The 12,545-nt window shown below is 59.6% G+C and overlaps 1 protein-coding gene across 1 annotated transcript; it reads left to right on the plus strand.

Annotated features, from left to right (window-relative positions):
• The first annotated feature begins 277 nt into the window (after positions 1–277).
• Positions 278–11,065, plus strand: E2F1 (E2F transcription factor 1). Its single transcript, XM_038757153.1, is given in 8 exon segments — positions 278–505; positions 6,052–6,142; positions 7,549–7,783; positions 8,022–8,045; positions 8,161–8,283; positions 8,695–8,809; positions 9,212–9,403; positions 10,004–11,065. Coding segments are annotated over 8 exon segments (1,293 nt in total). The 3' UTR covers positions 10,289–11,065.
• The last annotated feature ends 1,480 nt before the right edge of the window (positions 11,066–12,545 follow it).

The raw sequence follows: 12,545 nt of genomic DNA on the forward strand, positions 1-12,545 counted from the left end.
GCGGCGGCGGCGGCGGCGGCCCCGGAGGAAGGGAAGGAGGGAGGGAGGGAGGGAAGGAGGGAAGGAGGGTCCCATGGGCCCGGCGCCCCCCAGCACCGACCCCCCCACCGGGCCGGGGGCCATGGGCTGGGCCGGCCTCCCGAAAGCCGGCGGGGCCCGACGACCCCCGGAGCCCGGAGCCATGGGGGCCTGAAGCCCCCCCAGCCAGCCAGCCAGCCGGCCGGCCAGCCCCCCAGCCAGCCAGCCCGCCAGCCCGCCAGCCAGCCCGCCCCCCAGCATGGCCCTGGACGGCGCCCGGACCGAGCTGGAGACCCTCCTGGGGGTCGGGGGGCTGCAGGTGGTGGAGCAGCAGATCGTCATCATCTCCACCCAGGACGCCGACGCCGCCCCCCGCCCCGCCGGCCCCGGCGAGGTGGGCAGCGAGGCCGAGCTGCTGCTGTTCGCCACGCCCCAGGCCCCCCGGCCGGGGCCCGCCGGACCGAGGCCCGCCCTGGGCCGCCCCCCGGTAATACCCCGCCCCCTCTGCCCTGGTGAAACACGGCGGCGGGGGGCTCGGCTCCACCTCCGCCTCCAGGGACACGGAGGGGGGCCGTTACGCCCCCCCCCCCCTTCCTTCCTTGAAAGGTGCCCCTCCGAGGAGTTGGGGGTGCCTATAATAATAAGGATGGCATTTGTTAAGCGCTTACTATGTGCCAAGCACTGTTCTAAGCGCTGGGGAGGTTCCAAGGTGATCAGGTTGCCCCACAGGGGGCTCACAGTCTTCATCCCCATTTTACAGATAATAATAACGGCATTTATTAAGCGCTTACTACGTGCAAAGCACTGTTCTAAGCGCTGGGGAGGTTCCAAGGTGATCAGGTTGCCCCACGGCGGGGGGCTCACAGCCTTCATCCCTTAGAGAAGCAGCGTGGCCCAGTGGAAGGAGCCCGGGCTTTGGAGTCAGAGGTCGTGGGTTCCAATCCCAGCTCCACCACTCGTCGGCTGGGTGACTTTGGACGAGTTACTTGGCTTCTCTGGGCCTCAGTTCCCTCATCTGGAAAATGGGGGTGAAGTCTGTGAGCCCCACATGGGACAACCTAATCGCTTTGTATCCTCCCCAGCGCTTAGAACAGTGCTTTGCACATAGGAAGCGCTTAATCAATGCCATCATTATCTCCATTTTCCAGATGAGGTAACTGAGGCCCAGAGAAGTGACTTGCCCAAAGTCGCCCAGCTGACAAGCAGCGGAGCCGGAATTTGAACCCATGACCTCTGACTCCAAAGCCTGGGCTCTTTCCACTGAGCCATGCTGCTTCTCTAATCTAACAAATGTCTAATAATGACATTTGTTAAAGACTTACTATGTGCAAAGCACTGTTCTAAGCTCCGGGGTCTGGCCGGGGGGGAGGATACGAGGTGACCAGGTTGTCCCACGGGGCCCTCACAGCCTTAGAGAAGCAGTGTGGCTCAGTGGAAAGAACCCGGGCTTTGGAGTCAGAGGCCACGGGGTTTAAATCCCGGCTCTGCCAATTGTCAGCTGGGTGACTTTGGGCAAGTCGCTTCACTTCTCTGGGCCGCAGTTCCCTCATCTGTAAAACGGGGATGGAGACTGTGAGCCCCCAGTGGGACAACCTGATCACCTTGTGACCTCCCCAGCGCTTAGAACAGTGCTTTCAACATAGTGAGCACTTAATAAATGCCATCATCATTATTATTATTATTATTATTAATCCCCACTTTACAGATGAGGAAATCGAGGCTCAGAGAAGTTAAGGGATTTGCCCAAGGTCACACGGCAGACATGTGGCCGAGTCGGGATTAGAACCCACGACCTCTGACTCCCAAGCCTTCTGTCTTTCCACTGAGCCAGGCTGCTCCTCTGTGCGCTGACAGCAGGCCTTAGGGTCTGCCGGAGAGAGATGGGCGTGAGGGGCCCGGATCCCTTTCCTCGCAGTGCCCCTCTCACAGCCGCCCCGACAGTTGGTGAGGTTGGTTGGGAAGCCGTGGGGCCCTGCCTCGCTTCAGAGCCGGTCTCCGGAAATGCCTCCCCTTCCCCCCAACCAGAGAGGGTGAGGTACCGTCAGGGCACCTGGCCTCCCCACCTCCGTCTCCATCGCTGTCGTCTGCCTCCGCCTGACCAAAGACCTGGAGCCGAACCCCTGACCCCTCGCTCCCGCAGGCCACTCTCGAAAGGATGCTTTCCCCCCGAGATGAACGGGCAGGGCTGACTCTGGAACTGGGGTCTCCGTCCCCATCTCCCTCTTCCCGGAGCCAGGAATCTTGTGGAGGGGGAATGTCTGGAGGCCTTGTTGTTACTAACATTATTATCATCATTAATGATAACGATGGCAATAGTGGTATTTGATAAATACTTACTATGTGCTAAGCACTGGGGAAAGTTCGCCATTCATTCCAGGTTTACAGATGAGGAAACGGAGGCACAGAGAAGTTAGGTGACTTGCCTAAAGTTTTACAGCGGGCAAGGGCCTGAGTCTGGATGAGAACCCGGGCCTTCTGATTCTCAAGTCCGTGTCCTTTCCACTAGGCTACGCAAACCCCTGCAATCCCTCTCGCTCTGGCCTTGGGAGCGGCAGGGTCGATGGAACCGGTCCTTGTCTTCCCTCCCAAACCCTGCCCTCTCCCTGACTTTCCCATCTCTGCTGACGGCACTACCATCCTTCCCGTCTCACAGGCCCGCAACCTTGGTGTCATCCTCGATTCCGCTCTCTCGTTCACCCCTCACAGCCAAGCCGTCACCAAAACCTGCCGGTCTCAGCTCCGCAACATTGCCAAGATCCACCCTTTCCTCTCCATCCAAACCGCTACCCTGCTCGTTCAAGCTCTCATCCTATCCCGTCCGGACTACTGCATCAGCCTTCTCTCTGATCTCCCATCCTCGTGTCTCTCCCCACTTCAATCCATACTTCATGCTGCTGCCCGGATTGTCTTTGTCCAGAAACGCTCTGGGCGTGTTACTCCCCTCCTCAAAAATCTCCAGTGGCTACCAATCAATCTGCACATCAGGCAGAAACTCCTCACCCTGGGCTTCAAGGCTGTCCATCACCTCGCCCCCTCCTACCTCACCTCCCTTCTCTCCTTCTCCAGCCCAGCCCGCACCCTCCGCTCCTCTGCCGCTAATCTCCTCACTGGACCTCGGTCTCGTCTGTCCCGCCGTCGACCCCCGGCCCACGTCTTCCCCCGGGCCTGGAATGCCCTCCCTCTGCCCATCCGCCGAGCTAGCTCTCTTCCTCCCTTCAAGGCCCTGCTGAGAGCTCACCTCCTCCAGGACGCCTTCCCAGACTGAGCCCCTTCCTTCCTCTCCCCTTCGTCCCCCTCTCCATCCCCCCCATCTTACCTCCTTCCCTCCCCCACAGCACCTGTATATATGTACATATGTTTGTACATATTTATTACTCTATTTATTTTACTTGTACATATCTATTCTATTTATTTTATTTTGTTAGTATGTTTGGTTTTGTTCTCTGTCTCCCCCTTTTAGACTGTGAGCCCACTGTTGGGTAGGGACTGTCTCTATATGTTGCCAACTTGTACTTCCCAAGCGCTTAGTCCAGTGCTCTGCACACAGTAAGCGCTCAATAAATACGATTGATTGATTGATTGATTGATGGAACGGGTGGCGGGGGTGTCCAGGAGATCCGATCACTGGGCTGAACCAGTTAATTCTGTTATGATAACGTGCTTACCCTGAAGCCAAGCACTGGGGGAAATATAATCAGTTAAAGGTGCAGGCCCAGTTCCAACTGGGACCCGGGGAGCGAGAGCGCGGGATCTCGTGTCCATTTAACAGAGGAGGAAACAGGTCTAGAAAAGTCAAATGACTTGCCCCAGGTTACAGGGCAGGCCGGGGGTAGAGCTGGGAAAGAATTCTGGCCTCCCTACTACTGTGAGGATGAGATAGGGTGGGTTTGCCGGGGGTAGCCAACCATAGGCCCAAGGCCCAGCAGAAACCCAGAGCCGGTGCTGGGCTCTTGTGACTTTTCAACTGGGAACAGGAGCCCCACCTGAGGGCGGGGAAGTGTCACCCGCTACTGTCCTGGGTACAGAAGCCTCCCTCCCCACCTCCACCCCTTCCTCGCAATCAGGGCTCTGCTGCGGTTCCAGTTCGCCGCCGAGCACCGATCTGCTTTTGCTTTTATTTTCTCCTCGAGCAAACGGAAACGTTCCCTCAGAGGGGCTGAGAGCAGAGCGGAGCCCGGCCAGGGAGCGCTTGCTGTTCTTTCCAGGCCCGGCCCAGAGCACGGGCAGTCGTGGGAGGGCACCCGCCATCCCCCCCACCAGAGCCGCCGTTCCTTGGGGGTTGGCCTCTCTCCTTCCCTCCGGGTGGGACACGAGCTGTGGGGTCTCCCCTCCCGCTGGCTCGACGCAGGTGAGGGGAGCGGATGGAGTCGGCGGCTGCTTCTCTCTGTGGAGCTCAGCGTGGGAGTGAAAGCCGCCCCTCTGAGCAGGCAGTACCCCAACCTAGACGTGTCTCTGGTCAATAAATGGACCTGAGAGTGTCCTGCCCCCATCCTTGGTCAGGATCGGTCAGCCCTGCCGCCCGACATCGGTTGTCAGGAGCCCCAAGCTCCCGTCATTCCGTTTTTTGCATCAGGTTGGGGATGGGGAGGCTCCTCTCTCCCAGAGACGCTGCGTGGGCAGGGGGCACTCCGGATCCTGCCCACCCCAGGGGAGAGGGCATCTGTTCCCTGGGGGCTCCCAGCCTGAAGCTCTTTATTTCCCGCTGGGAGTCCATCCCCCTGCCACCTCCAGAGGGGAGCGGTCCCGTCCCTAATCTGATCAATCCATCCTCTGTCTTCCACTGAGCGGTGAGCAGCGGCAGGGAGGCCGTGGTGAGCTGCCACCAAACACGTCACTAAACCCTGTTACGAAGGGCCGAGATCTGCTGTGAATGCAGGCCTGTTGCGTTGCCGTGGAAATTCTCCCTCTGGCCGGGCCACCGGGGAAGCCCATCCCTGACCTCCCGGCAGTTGACCTTTGAGTAGGACTGTGTCTGTTGTATGGTGCTCGCCCAAGTGCTTACTGTGCTGCTCTGCACACGGTAAGCGCCCAATAAATACAATTGACTGGCTGGCAGTCCACCCAGCCCAGAGCTGGGCACGCATCACCCAACCCGACTCTCCCCCCACGGTGATCCAGGGCAGATGGTGGAGTCGTGTGTGGATCTAAACTGCTCTTAATAATAATAATAATTATAGTACTTGTTAAGCACTTACTATGTACCAAGCACTATTCTAAGCACTGGGTTAGATACAGGTTAATCGGGTTGGACACAGTACCTGCCCCACGTGGGGCTCACACTCTTAATCCCATTTTCCAGATGAGGAAACTGAGGTACAGAGAAGTGAAGCGCCTTGCTCAAGGACACACAGCAGACATGTGGTGGAGCCGTGATTAGAACCCAAGCCCGTGTTCCACCCACTAAAGCCATGTTGCTTCCCCTACTGCTCTTTGCGGCTGCGCAACTTCCTGCGGTAGGGAGTTCCATGCACTTTGCCACCTGCTGAGTGAGGAAACGTTTTCACTTTTGCCATCTTCAAGCTTCACCCTGGTGCTGAGGGTTAGTAAACAACAATTCAGAATTCTCTCCAACCTCTTCCTTCACTTTGGTCACAGCCCCTCTTGGCCTTCTTTCTCTTCCCTGCCCGGAATGCCCTCATCTTCTCAGCCTGTCTTCCTGCCGATGCTTCCCCTTCCTCCTGGTTGGCTTTGTTCCCCTCTGCCTTCCGGGAGGAGCGAGCCAGAGGGGTTGGGGGAGACGTGAGGCCCCCATCCTCAAGCTGGGCACCAGGAGTCGGAGCCTGGTAATTCCGGTAATTCCGAGGACTGCTTCGGAGGGGGTGGGTCAGGCCCAGCCCGCGGCAGAGGCTGGGAAACCGAGGCACGGTTCAACCAGATGACCGAGTAGGATCCGAGCTTGGGCATCCCCGAGTCCAGCCGGGACCATCTCCCCTCTCAGAGGGCCTGGCCACCACCCCCCTGCCCGGGGAGCAGGGCCTGGAGGGACCTCTCCGTCTCCCCTCTCACAGGGGACCCTTCTTCTCTCCGCCACAGGTGAAGAGGAAGTTGGATCTGGAAAGGGATCACCAGTACCTCGCGGAGGCCGGCCAGCCAGCCCGAGGGCGAGCTAAGCGCACCGGCAAAGGTATACAACACCGCTGGCCAGCCCCGACCCTCCTTGACCCTCTGGCCTTCTCCCACCAGGGTGCCGCGGGACGGACCACCACTCTGCTCCTCCGTCCCTGCCCGGGGCATCTGCTGTTTGGGGGCCCAGTCAGTCATTGGGAATTCTAGGAATGAAGCACCGTATTGAGATCTTGGAAGAATATGGTAGAAGCAGGTCATCCGTACCCTTTGAGCGCTTGATATTTGCCCCGCAGCACTTAGGCACGTATCCGTAATTTATTTATGTTCATGTCCGTCTCCCACTCTGGACCGGAAGCTCCTTGTGGGCAGGGAACGTTTCTACCAACTCTGTTGTGTTGTACTTTCATTCAGTCGTATTTATTGAGCGCTCGCCGCATGCAAAGCACCGTACTAAGCGCTTGAGAGAGTCCAGTGTAACAAATGTTCCCTGCCCACAACGAAATTATGGTCCAGAGGGGGAGACAGACGTTAATATGAAAAAAAGTGCTCTCCTACAGTGCCCTGCACACAGTCAGGGCTCAATAACTACTGCTTATTGATGCGGTCCCTGCGATAAGGGGGCCTGCATCTAAAGTATGAGACAGATAGCAAGAGGAAGGATGAGGACGGAGCAGGTGGCGTTCATTGTCTCCCCAGTCAATCAATCAGTCACTCAGCTATATTTATCCCCACTTTCCTGGAGTCCCCTCTCTCACCGGGATGCAGTTCTCCCAGCCGGGAAGGTCTCTCCCGAGCAGACACCTGGCTCTGGGTCTCCCTGGGTTTCCCACCTCCAAGGCCGGATCCACTCTGATGCCCCCACCCACCCACTGGGGCCGTTGAACCCTGATAGCTGCGTCTGGCACAGGGCGGGCAGGTGTGGGGAGGGGCTTTTTCTTCTCTGTACCCCAGCAATCGCGAGGGTCCGGGAGGAGACTCCAGAGCCCGTTTGGCCTGGGAGTGGGGCGGGTGATTGGGGTGCCTCAGGCAGGAGCCGGGCGGGCCGGGAAGGAAGCGCTGTGGTTGGCGCCATTGGCGGGGGCAGTGCTGCACTCGCCCAGCAGGTCCTTCCTGTCTCCCGCCAACATCCCTTGTCGTCTCGTGAGGGAGAAACGTCAGAGGCGGGAGAGAAGCTGCTGTCTCTCTGAGAGGGCGGGGACGAAGGCCCCCTCAAAAGGAGCTGGCTTGGCCTCCAACCCCCAGCTCTCCCGCCACCCCTATGCTCAGTTCCTCCGGGCTGCGCACGGATGGTCCCGTGGCCCCCGGCCCCACGTCGGGAGGGGAGGGGGCTTAGGGGAATCCCATACCCAGACCGCCGGGGGAATCTGTCGGCCTCAACTTCCCCAGGGCTGGGTGGGTGCCCTTCGGGGGCCGAGTTGGGCCACCCAACTGGAACGTTAACCGCCAGTCGCCGCCGGCCCCCAGGTGCCAAGTCCCCCGGGGAGAAGTCTCGCTACGAGACGTCGCTGAACCTGACCACCAAGCGCTTCCTGGAGCTGCTGAGCCGGTCCCCTGATGGGGTGGTGGACCTCAACTGGGCGGCCGACATCCTCAAGGTGCAGAAGCGGCGCATCTACGACATCACCAATGTCCTGGAGGGCGTCCACCTCATCACCAAGAAGTCCAAGAACCACATCCAGTGGCTGTAGGTAGCAGGCCCGTGGACCGCCCCCTCCAGAGAGACCACAAGTCGCCGCACGCGGGTGGCGGCCACCCGGGCCACTCCAACTGTCTCAAACCCGGGCCCTTAATGGGTCACTGTCTGCCGGCCCTGGGAGGAGCGTGTCGGGGGGCGAGCCGGCCCCGGGGAGGAGGAGCAGGGACTGGGGCCGGGCAGAGGCCGGGGGGTGGGCTGCTCGAGGCCTCCCATCAGTTCTTCAGACGGCAGGGACTGGCAGACACACGGGACTGAAGCGGGGTGGGCCGAGGACCCGGGCGAGCCCCGCTGTGGTCTGGCCAGGAGCAGGGCGGCCCAGCCTCTCCCCCGGCTTCTCTCCGCAGGGGGAAGCAGCCCGTGTCCATCAGCCCCCGCCCCAGCGAGTACCAGGATCTGTCCAGGGACTTACAGAAACTCGAGGAGACGGAGCAACAGCTGGATAACCTGATCCAGGCGTGCACCGTGCAACTCAAGCTGCTCACCGAAGATGCTGACAATCAAAAATATCCTCCTTGGGCACAGAGGCGGGGAGAAGGGGACTGAAAGAGCAAGCAACCCAGTGGTATGGGAAGGGGAGGATAGCACACAGAGTGTCACCTTTTTTCTTCAATGGTATTTGTTAAGCCCTTACTCTGTGCCAAGCACTCTACTAATCGCTGGAGTAGATAGAAGCTAATCAGGTTAGACACAGTCCGTGTCCCACGTGGGGCTCACAGTCTTAATCCCCATTTTACTGATGAGGGAAGTGACGCAACTCGGCACCCGCCTGGCCCGAGAGCCGTCGGGTTGACGCGGTTTGGGCGGGGGGTCCTCAGGACTAGGGAGGGACCGTCGGAAGCGCCGTGGGGTGGGAGGCGGAAAGGGAAGCCTTCGGCCCTCTGCCCCCGGGGCACGATCCTTGACCCCGCCGGCACCTTGGCCTACGTGACCTGCCAGGATCTGCGCAGCGTGGCCGACCCCGCGGAGCAGATGGTGATGGTCATCAAGGCTCCTCCGGAGACCCAGCTGCAGGTGGCGGATCCCGCCGAGGTGACTGCCTGTGGGGCGCTGGAGGGACGGGCAAGGGCACCCACCCGTCGGGGGTCCGGGGAGATGAGCTGGCGCAGAGTCCTGGCCAGGCCCGGTAGACGCTTATATGCCGGGAGATTTGGCTCCAACAGGGAGGGGTGGCGTCGGGTCTCAGGGGTCTTTCCGGGGATTCCTCAGCCGTTGTCGTCGTGGGTTGCAGTGTCCCCTGTGGGGGCAAATCTGCTTCCTAACCCAGAGCTGTGGGAGGGGGAGGGCGGTCCAGCCTGTCCTCTTCTTGCCCCTGGGGATGAAGCTCTGCTCCAGAGGGTTGGTTCTTCGCCGCGACTGACATGGGCACCGCGGTCCAGGACAGTCTGGTGCCGGGCACCCCTGCAGCTTCCCACCGCTTCCCACCCCCCACAGGCCATGCATATCTCCCTGAAGAGCACCAGAGGGCCCATTGACGTGTTCCTATGCCCCGAGGACAGCTCGGGGGTCTGCAGCCCCGTGAAGAGCCCCTTCAGAGCTGCTCCCGACGAGGCCCCCACCGCTGCCACCGCAGCCTCCGGGCTCCTGACGCCCCCGCGGGACGCGGGCCTGCCGCTGCTGACCAGTGTCCAAGGTGCGGGGTGCCCGCGGCGGGCGGGTGGTTCCCGGAGGCCACTGGGACGCCTCGCCTGTTCCCTTGCTGCGGCACCCCGCCCCCTCCCTCCTCACGCCCCCCCAGCTCCACCCCAAACCGGTTCCCTCCAGGGCCCGGGTCCCTCCACAGGCAGGCCCTCAGAGGGGGAACGAGGGCCTCCCCTCCTGAGGGGCACCTGGGGCGGGGGCTGGGGCCGAGCTCTGCACGCCAGCCGTCGGAGAGTCCTCACAACAATCGTTACGGTAGGAGTTGGGCATCCTAACTACGATAATTGGGGGATGGATTAAACGCTTACTGTGGGCTGAACCCTTCGCTCAGTGCCAGCTTAGAAACAAGATAATCAGGTTAGACACAGGGCTTAGTTTAAGAGGGAGGGCGAGCAGGTACTTTATCCTCATTTTACAGAGGTGGAAACGGGGTCCCAGAGAGGTCAAATGATTTACCTCAGGCCCAACAGCAGGCCAGTGGTGGAGATAGATCCGGAGCCCACGTTTTCTGGTGCCCAGTCCCTTTCTCTGTCCTCTTAGCCCCCAGCCTTGCCCTGCCCTCTCCCTCTTGGGGCCTTCCATCAGACCCCCTCCCTCTTTGTGCCCCCAGAGCCCTTCCTGTCTGAGCAGAGCCCTGCCGCGCCCCTGAGATCCGAAGCGGGGGAGGAGGAGGAGGAGGCCCTGTCCCCGCTGGTGTCCGTGGACGGCCTCCTGGAACAGGCGCAGGAAGACTTCAACCTCCTGCCCGACGAGTTCATCAGTCTGTCCCCGCCCCAGGCCCCAAACTACCACTTCAGCCTGGAGGACGGGGAGGGCGTCCGAGAACTCTTCGACTGTGACTTTGGGGATTTCACCCACTTGGATTTCTGACAGGCTCCGGCAGCCTGCTGGGCCTCGGGGCAGGGGCCGCTCCAGGAAGCGTAAGGTTGTCCTGTTTCAGGGTGGGCAGGGGGCCGAACGGGCACTGATAGCTCAGGCACAGGGCCAGCTCCCTGGGCCAGTGTGGGTAGGAAGAGCCTGGCTTGTTTCAGGGTGCCCTTCCCACCTCCCCCAACCCCGCAGAAGAGGTCTGGGACCCCAGGGCTCAGCGGGGGGACTCCCCTGCTGACAGAAGTTGCTTAATTTATTTCCCCTCCCCCCCGCCTTTCGTCTGTCTGGTTCAGGGCAGAATTCAGATCCTAATTGCATAGATAGAGCACTTCCATCTTAAGGTTTCTCGTTGCAAAGCTTTAATGGAGTGGGTGTGTATGTGTGGGCGGGAGCATTGTACTATTATTTATTTATTTTGGTTAGCAGCGGGCATGCCTCCTGGTTCCATTGGTGGCTGGGGCCAGGCTGGGTACCAACGCCAGCAGCCGTGGGAGTGGTGGGGAGCAGGGCCGTTTGCCCGTGGTTCTCCCCTGCTGTCCTTCGGGGCCAGCGTCAGAGAATTTGGTGGGGCAGGGGGAGTTCTGCAGCCTCCTGGAGCATTTCCCCGGCCACTGAGGCTGGCAGACTCCTCCCACACCACTCTCCCTTCTCTCTGTTGGGCTGAGGCCCCAGACGTGGCGAGCACAAGTCTGGAAAAGTCAGAGGGTGGAGCTTCCTCTTGCCTCGCCACTGGGTCGGGGGGACTGAGAGGTGGAGAACGTGGGCTGCGGGATGTCACCGAGCACTTATTTTTTGGGTGGGGCTGGGGGAAGGGAGGCCAAAGGGAGTAAGGCTGGCATCGAATTGGAGGAGGCCGAAAGTGGGAGAGAGATGTGCCGGGGGAAGTGTGGATAGTCAGAAGAGATGCGGGGGAGTGGGAACCAGAAAGAGTCGAAATGAGAATGCTTTAGCTGGCAGACCCAGGACCCCGTCCTTCCACTCGGGGATAGAGACCGAGCCCGGTCCTGGAAGGCAAAACCTTTAAGAAGGAGTCGACTGCTTATTCGATCATTTAATGGTATTCATTGAGAGCCGTCCCTGGGCAGAGCACTGAACTGAGCACTTAGAAAAATAGAGTAGAGTAAGTAGATGTGGTCCCTGCCCTCAAGGAGCTGACCGTCTTGCTCCCCTTCTTTAGAGGTGAGTGTGACCCCAATTCCGCGTCCCAGGAATGAATACCCTTTGGGCTGGGAGCTACGTTGCCTGTGCTGTCTTGCCCCACAGGGCACTGGAGCAATCGTAGGAGAGTAGGCACCACTGAGCTAGAAACCAGCTTTGGAAGAGGGGTGTCTTCCCTCCCTTGTCAACAGCCAAGGGTGGTGGAAGCTAGAAGTTGAAGGTGTGATTGGTGCTTTCCAAGATGGGGGGGTACCCGCTGCCCTCTCTCCCCTTCCCCCCTCCGTCCCGCTTTCCCCACGGCCTTTGAAGAGTCAGTTCCACTCAATCTACGCACTTTCATTTGCCATTTAATGACCTCTGTATTGTATTGTGCTTATGTTTAATAAACATTTCCACAGGACCCCGGGGGGCAGTGCCTCGTTTCTGTCACACCCTTCTGTAGGGCGTGTCTCACAGTCTTCTAGACTGTGAGCCCACTGTTGGGTAGGGACCGTCTCTAGATGTTGCCAACTTGGACTTCCCAAGCACTTAGTACAGTGCTCTGCACACAGTAAGCGCTCAGTAAGTACGATTGAATGAATGAATGAAGGCCTGCATGAAGGAGGGTCCAACCCCTCCTGAGGCTGGTAGGGACGCTGGGGAAGAAGCGTTTGGAAAAAGTAAAATAATAATGGCATTAATTGTGCGGTTACTATGTGCAGAGCACCGTTCTAAGCGCTGGGGAGGTTACAAGGTGATCAGGTTGTCCCACGGGGGGCTCACAGTCTTAATCCCCATTTTCCAGATGAGGGAACTGAGGCCCAGAGAAGTGAAGTGACTGGCCCAAAGTCACCCAGCTGACAATTGGCGGAGCTGGGATTTGAACCCATGACGTCTGACTCCAAAGCCCGGGCTCTTTCCACTGAGCCATGCTGCTTCTGAGCTCTAGAGTTGTTTTGCAGTAGTGATGAGGAGTTGCACTGAGCCATCCACTCTCTTACCCGGTCCTCCTGAGCCCTGCTGCCCGGCTGCTGCACAGTAATAATAATATTATAATAATAATAATAGCATTTGTTAAGCGCTTACTATGTGCAGAGCACTGTTCTGAGTGCTGGGGGGG

Source organism: Tachyglossus aculeatus, chromosome 15 (genome assembly GCF_015852505.1).
Source record: "Tachyglossus aculeatus isolate mTacAcu1 chromosome 15, mTacAcu1.pri, whole genome shotgun sequence".
Lineage (NCBI taxonomy): Eukaryota > Metazoa > Chordata > Mammalia > Monotremata > Tachyglossidae > Tachyglossus > Tachyglossus aculeatus.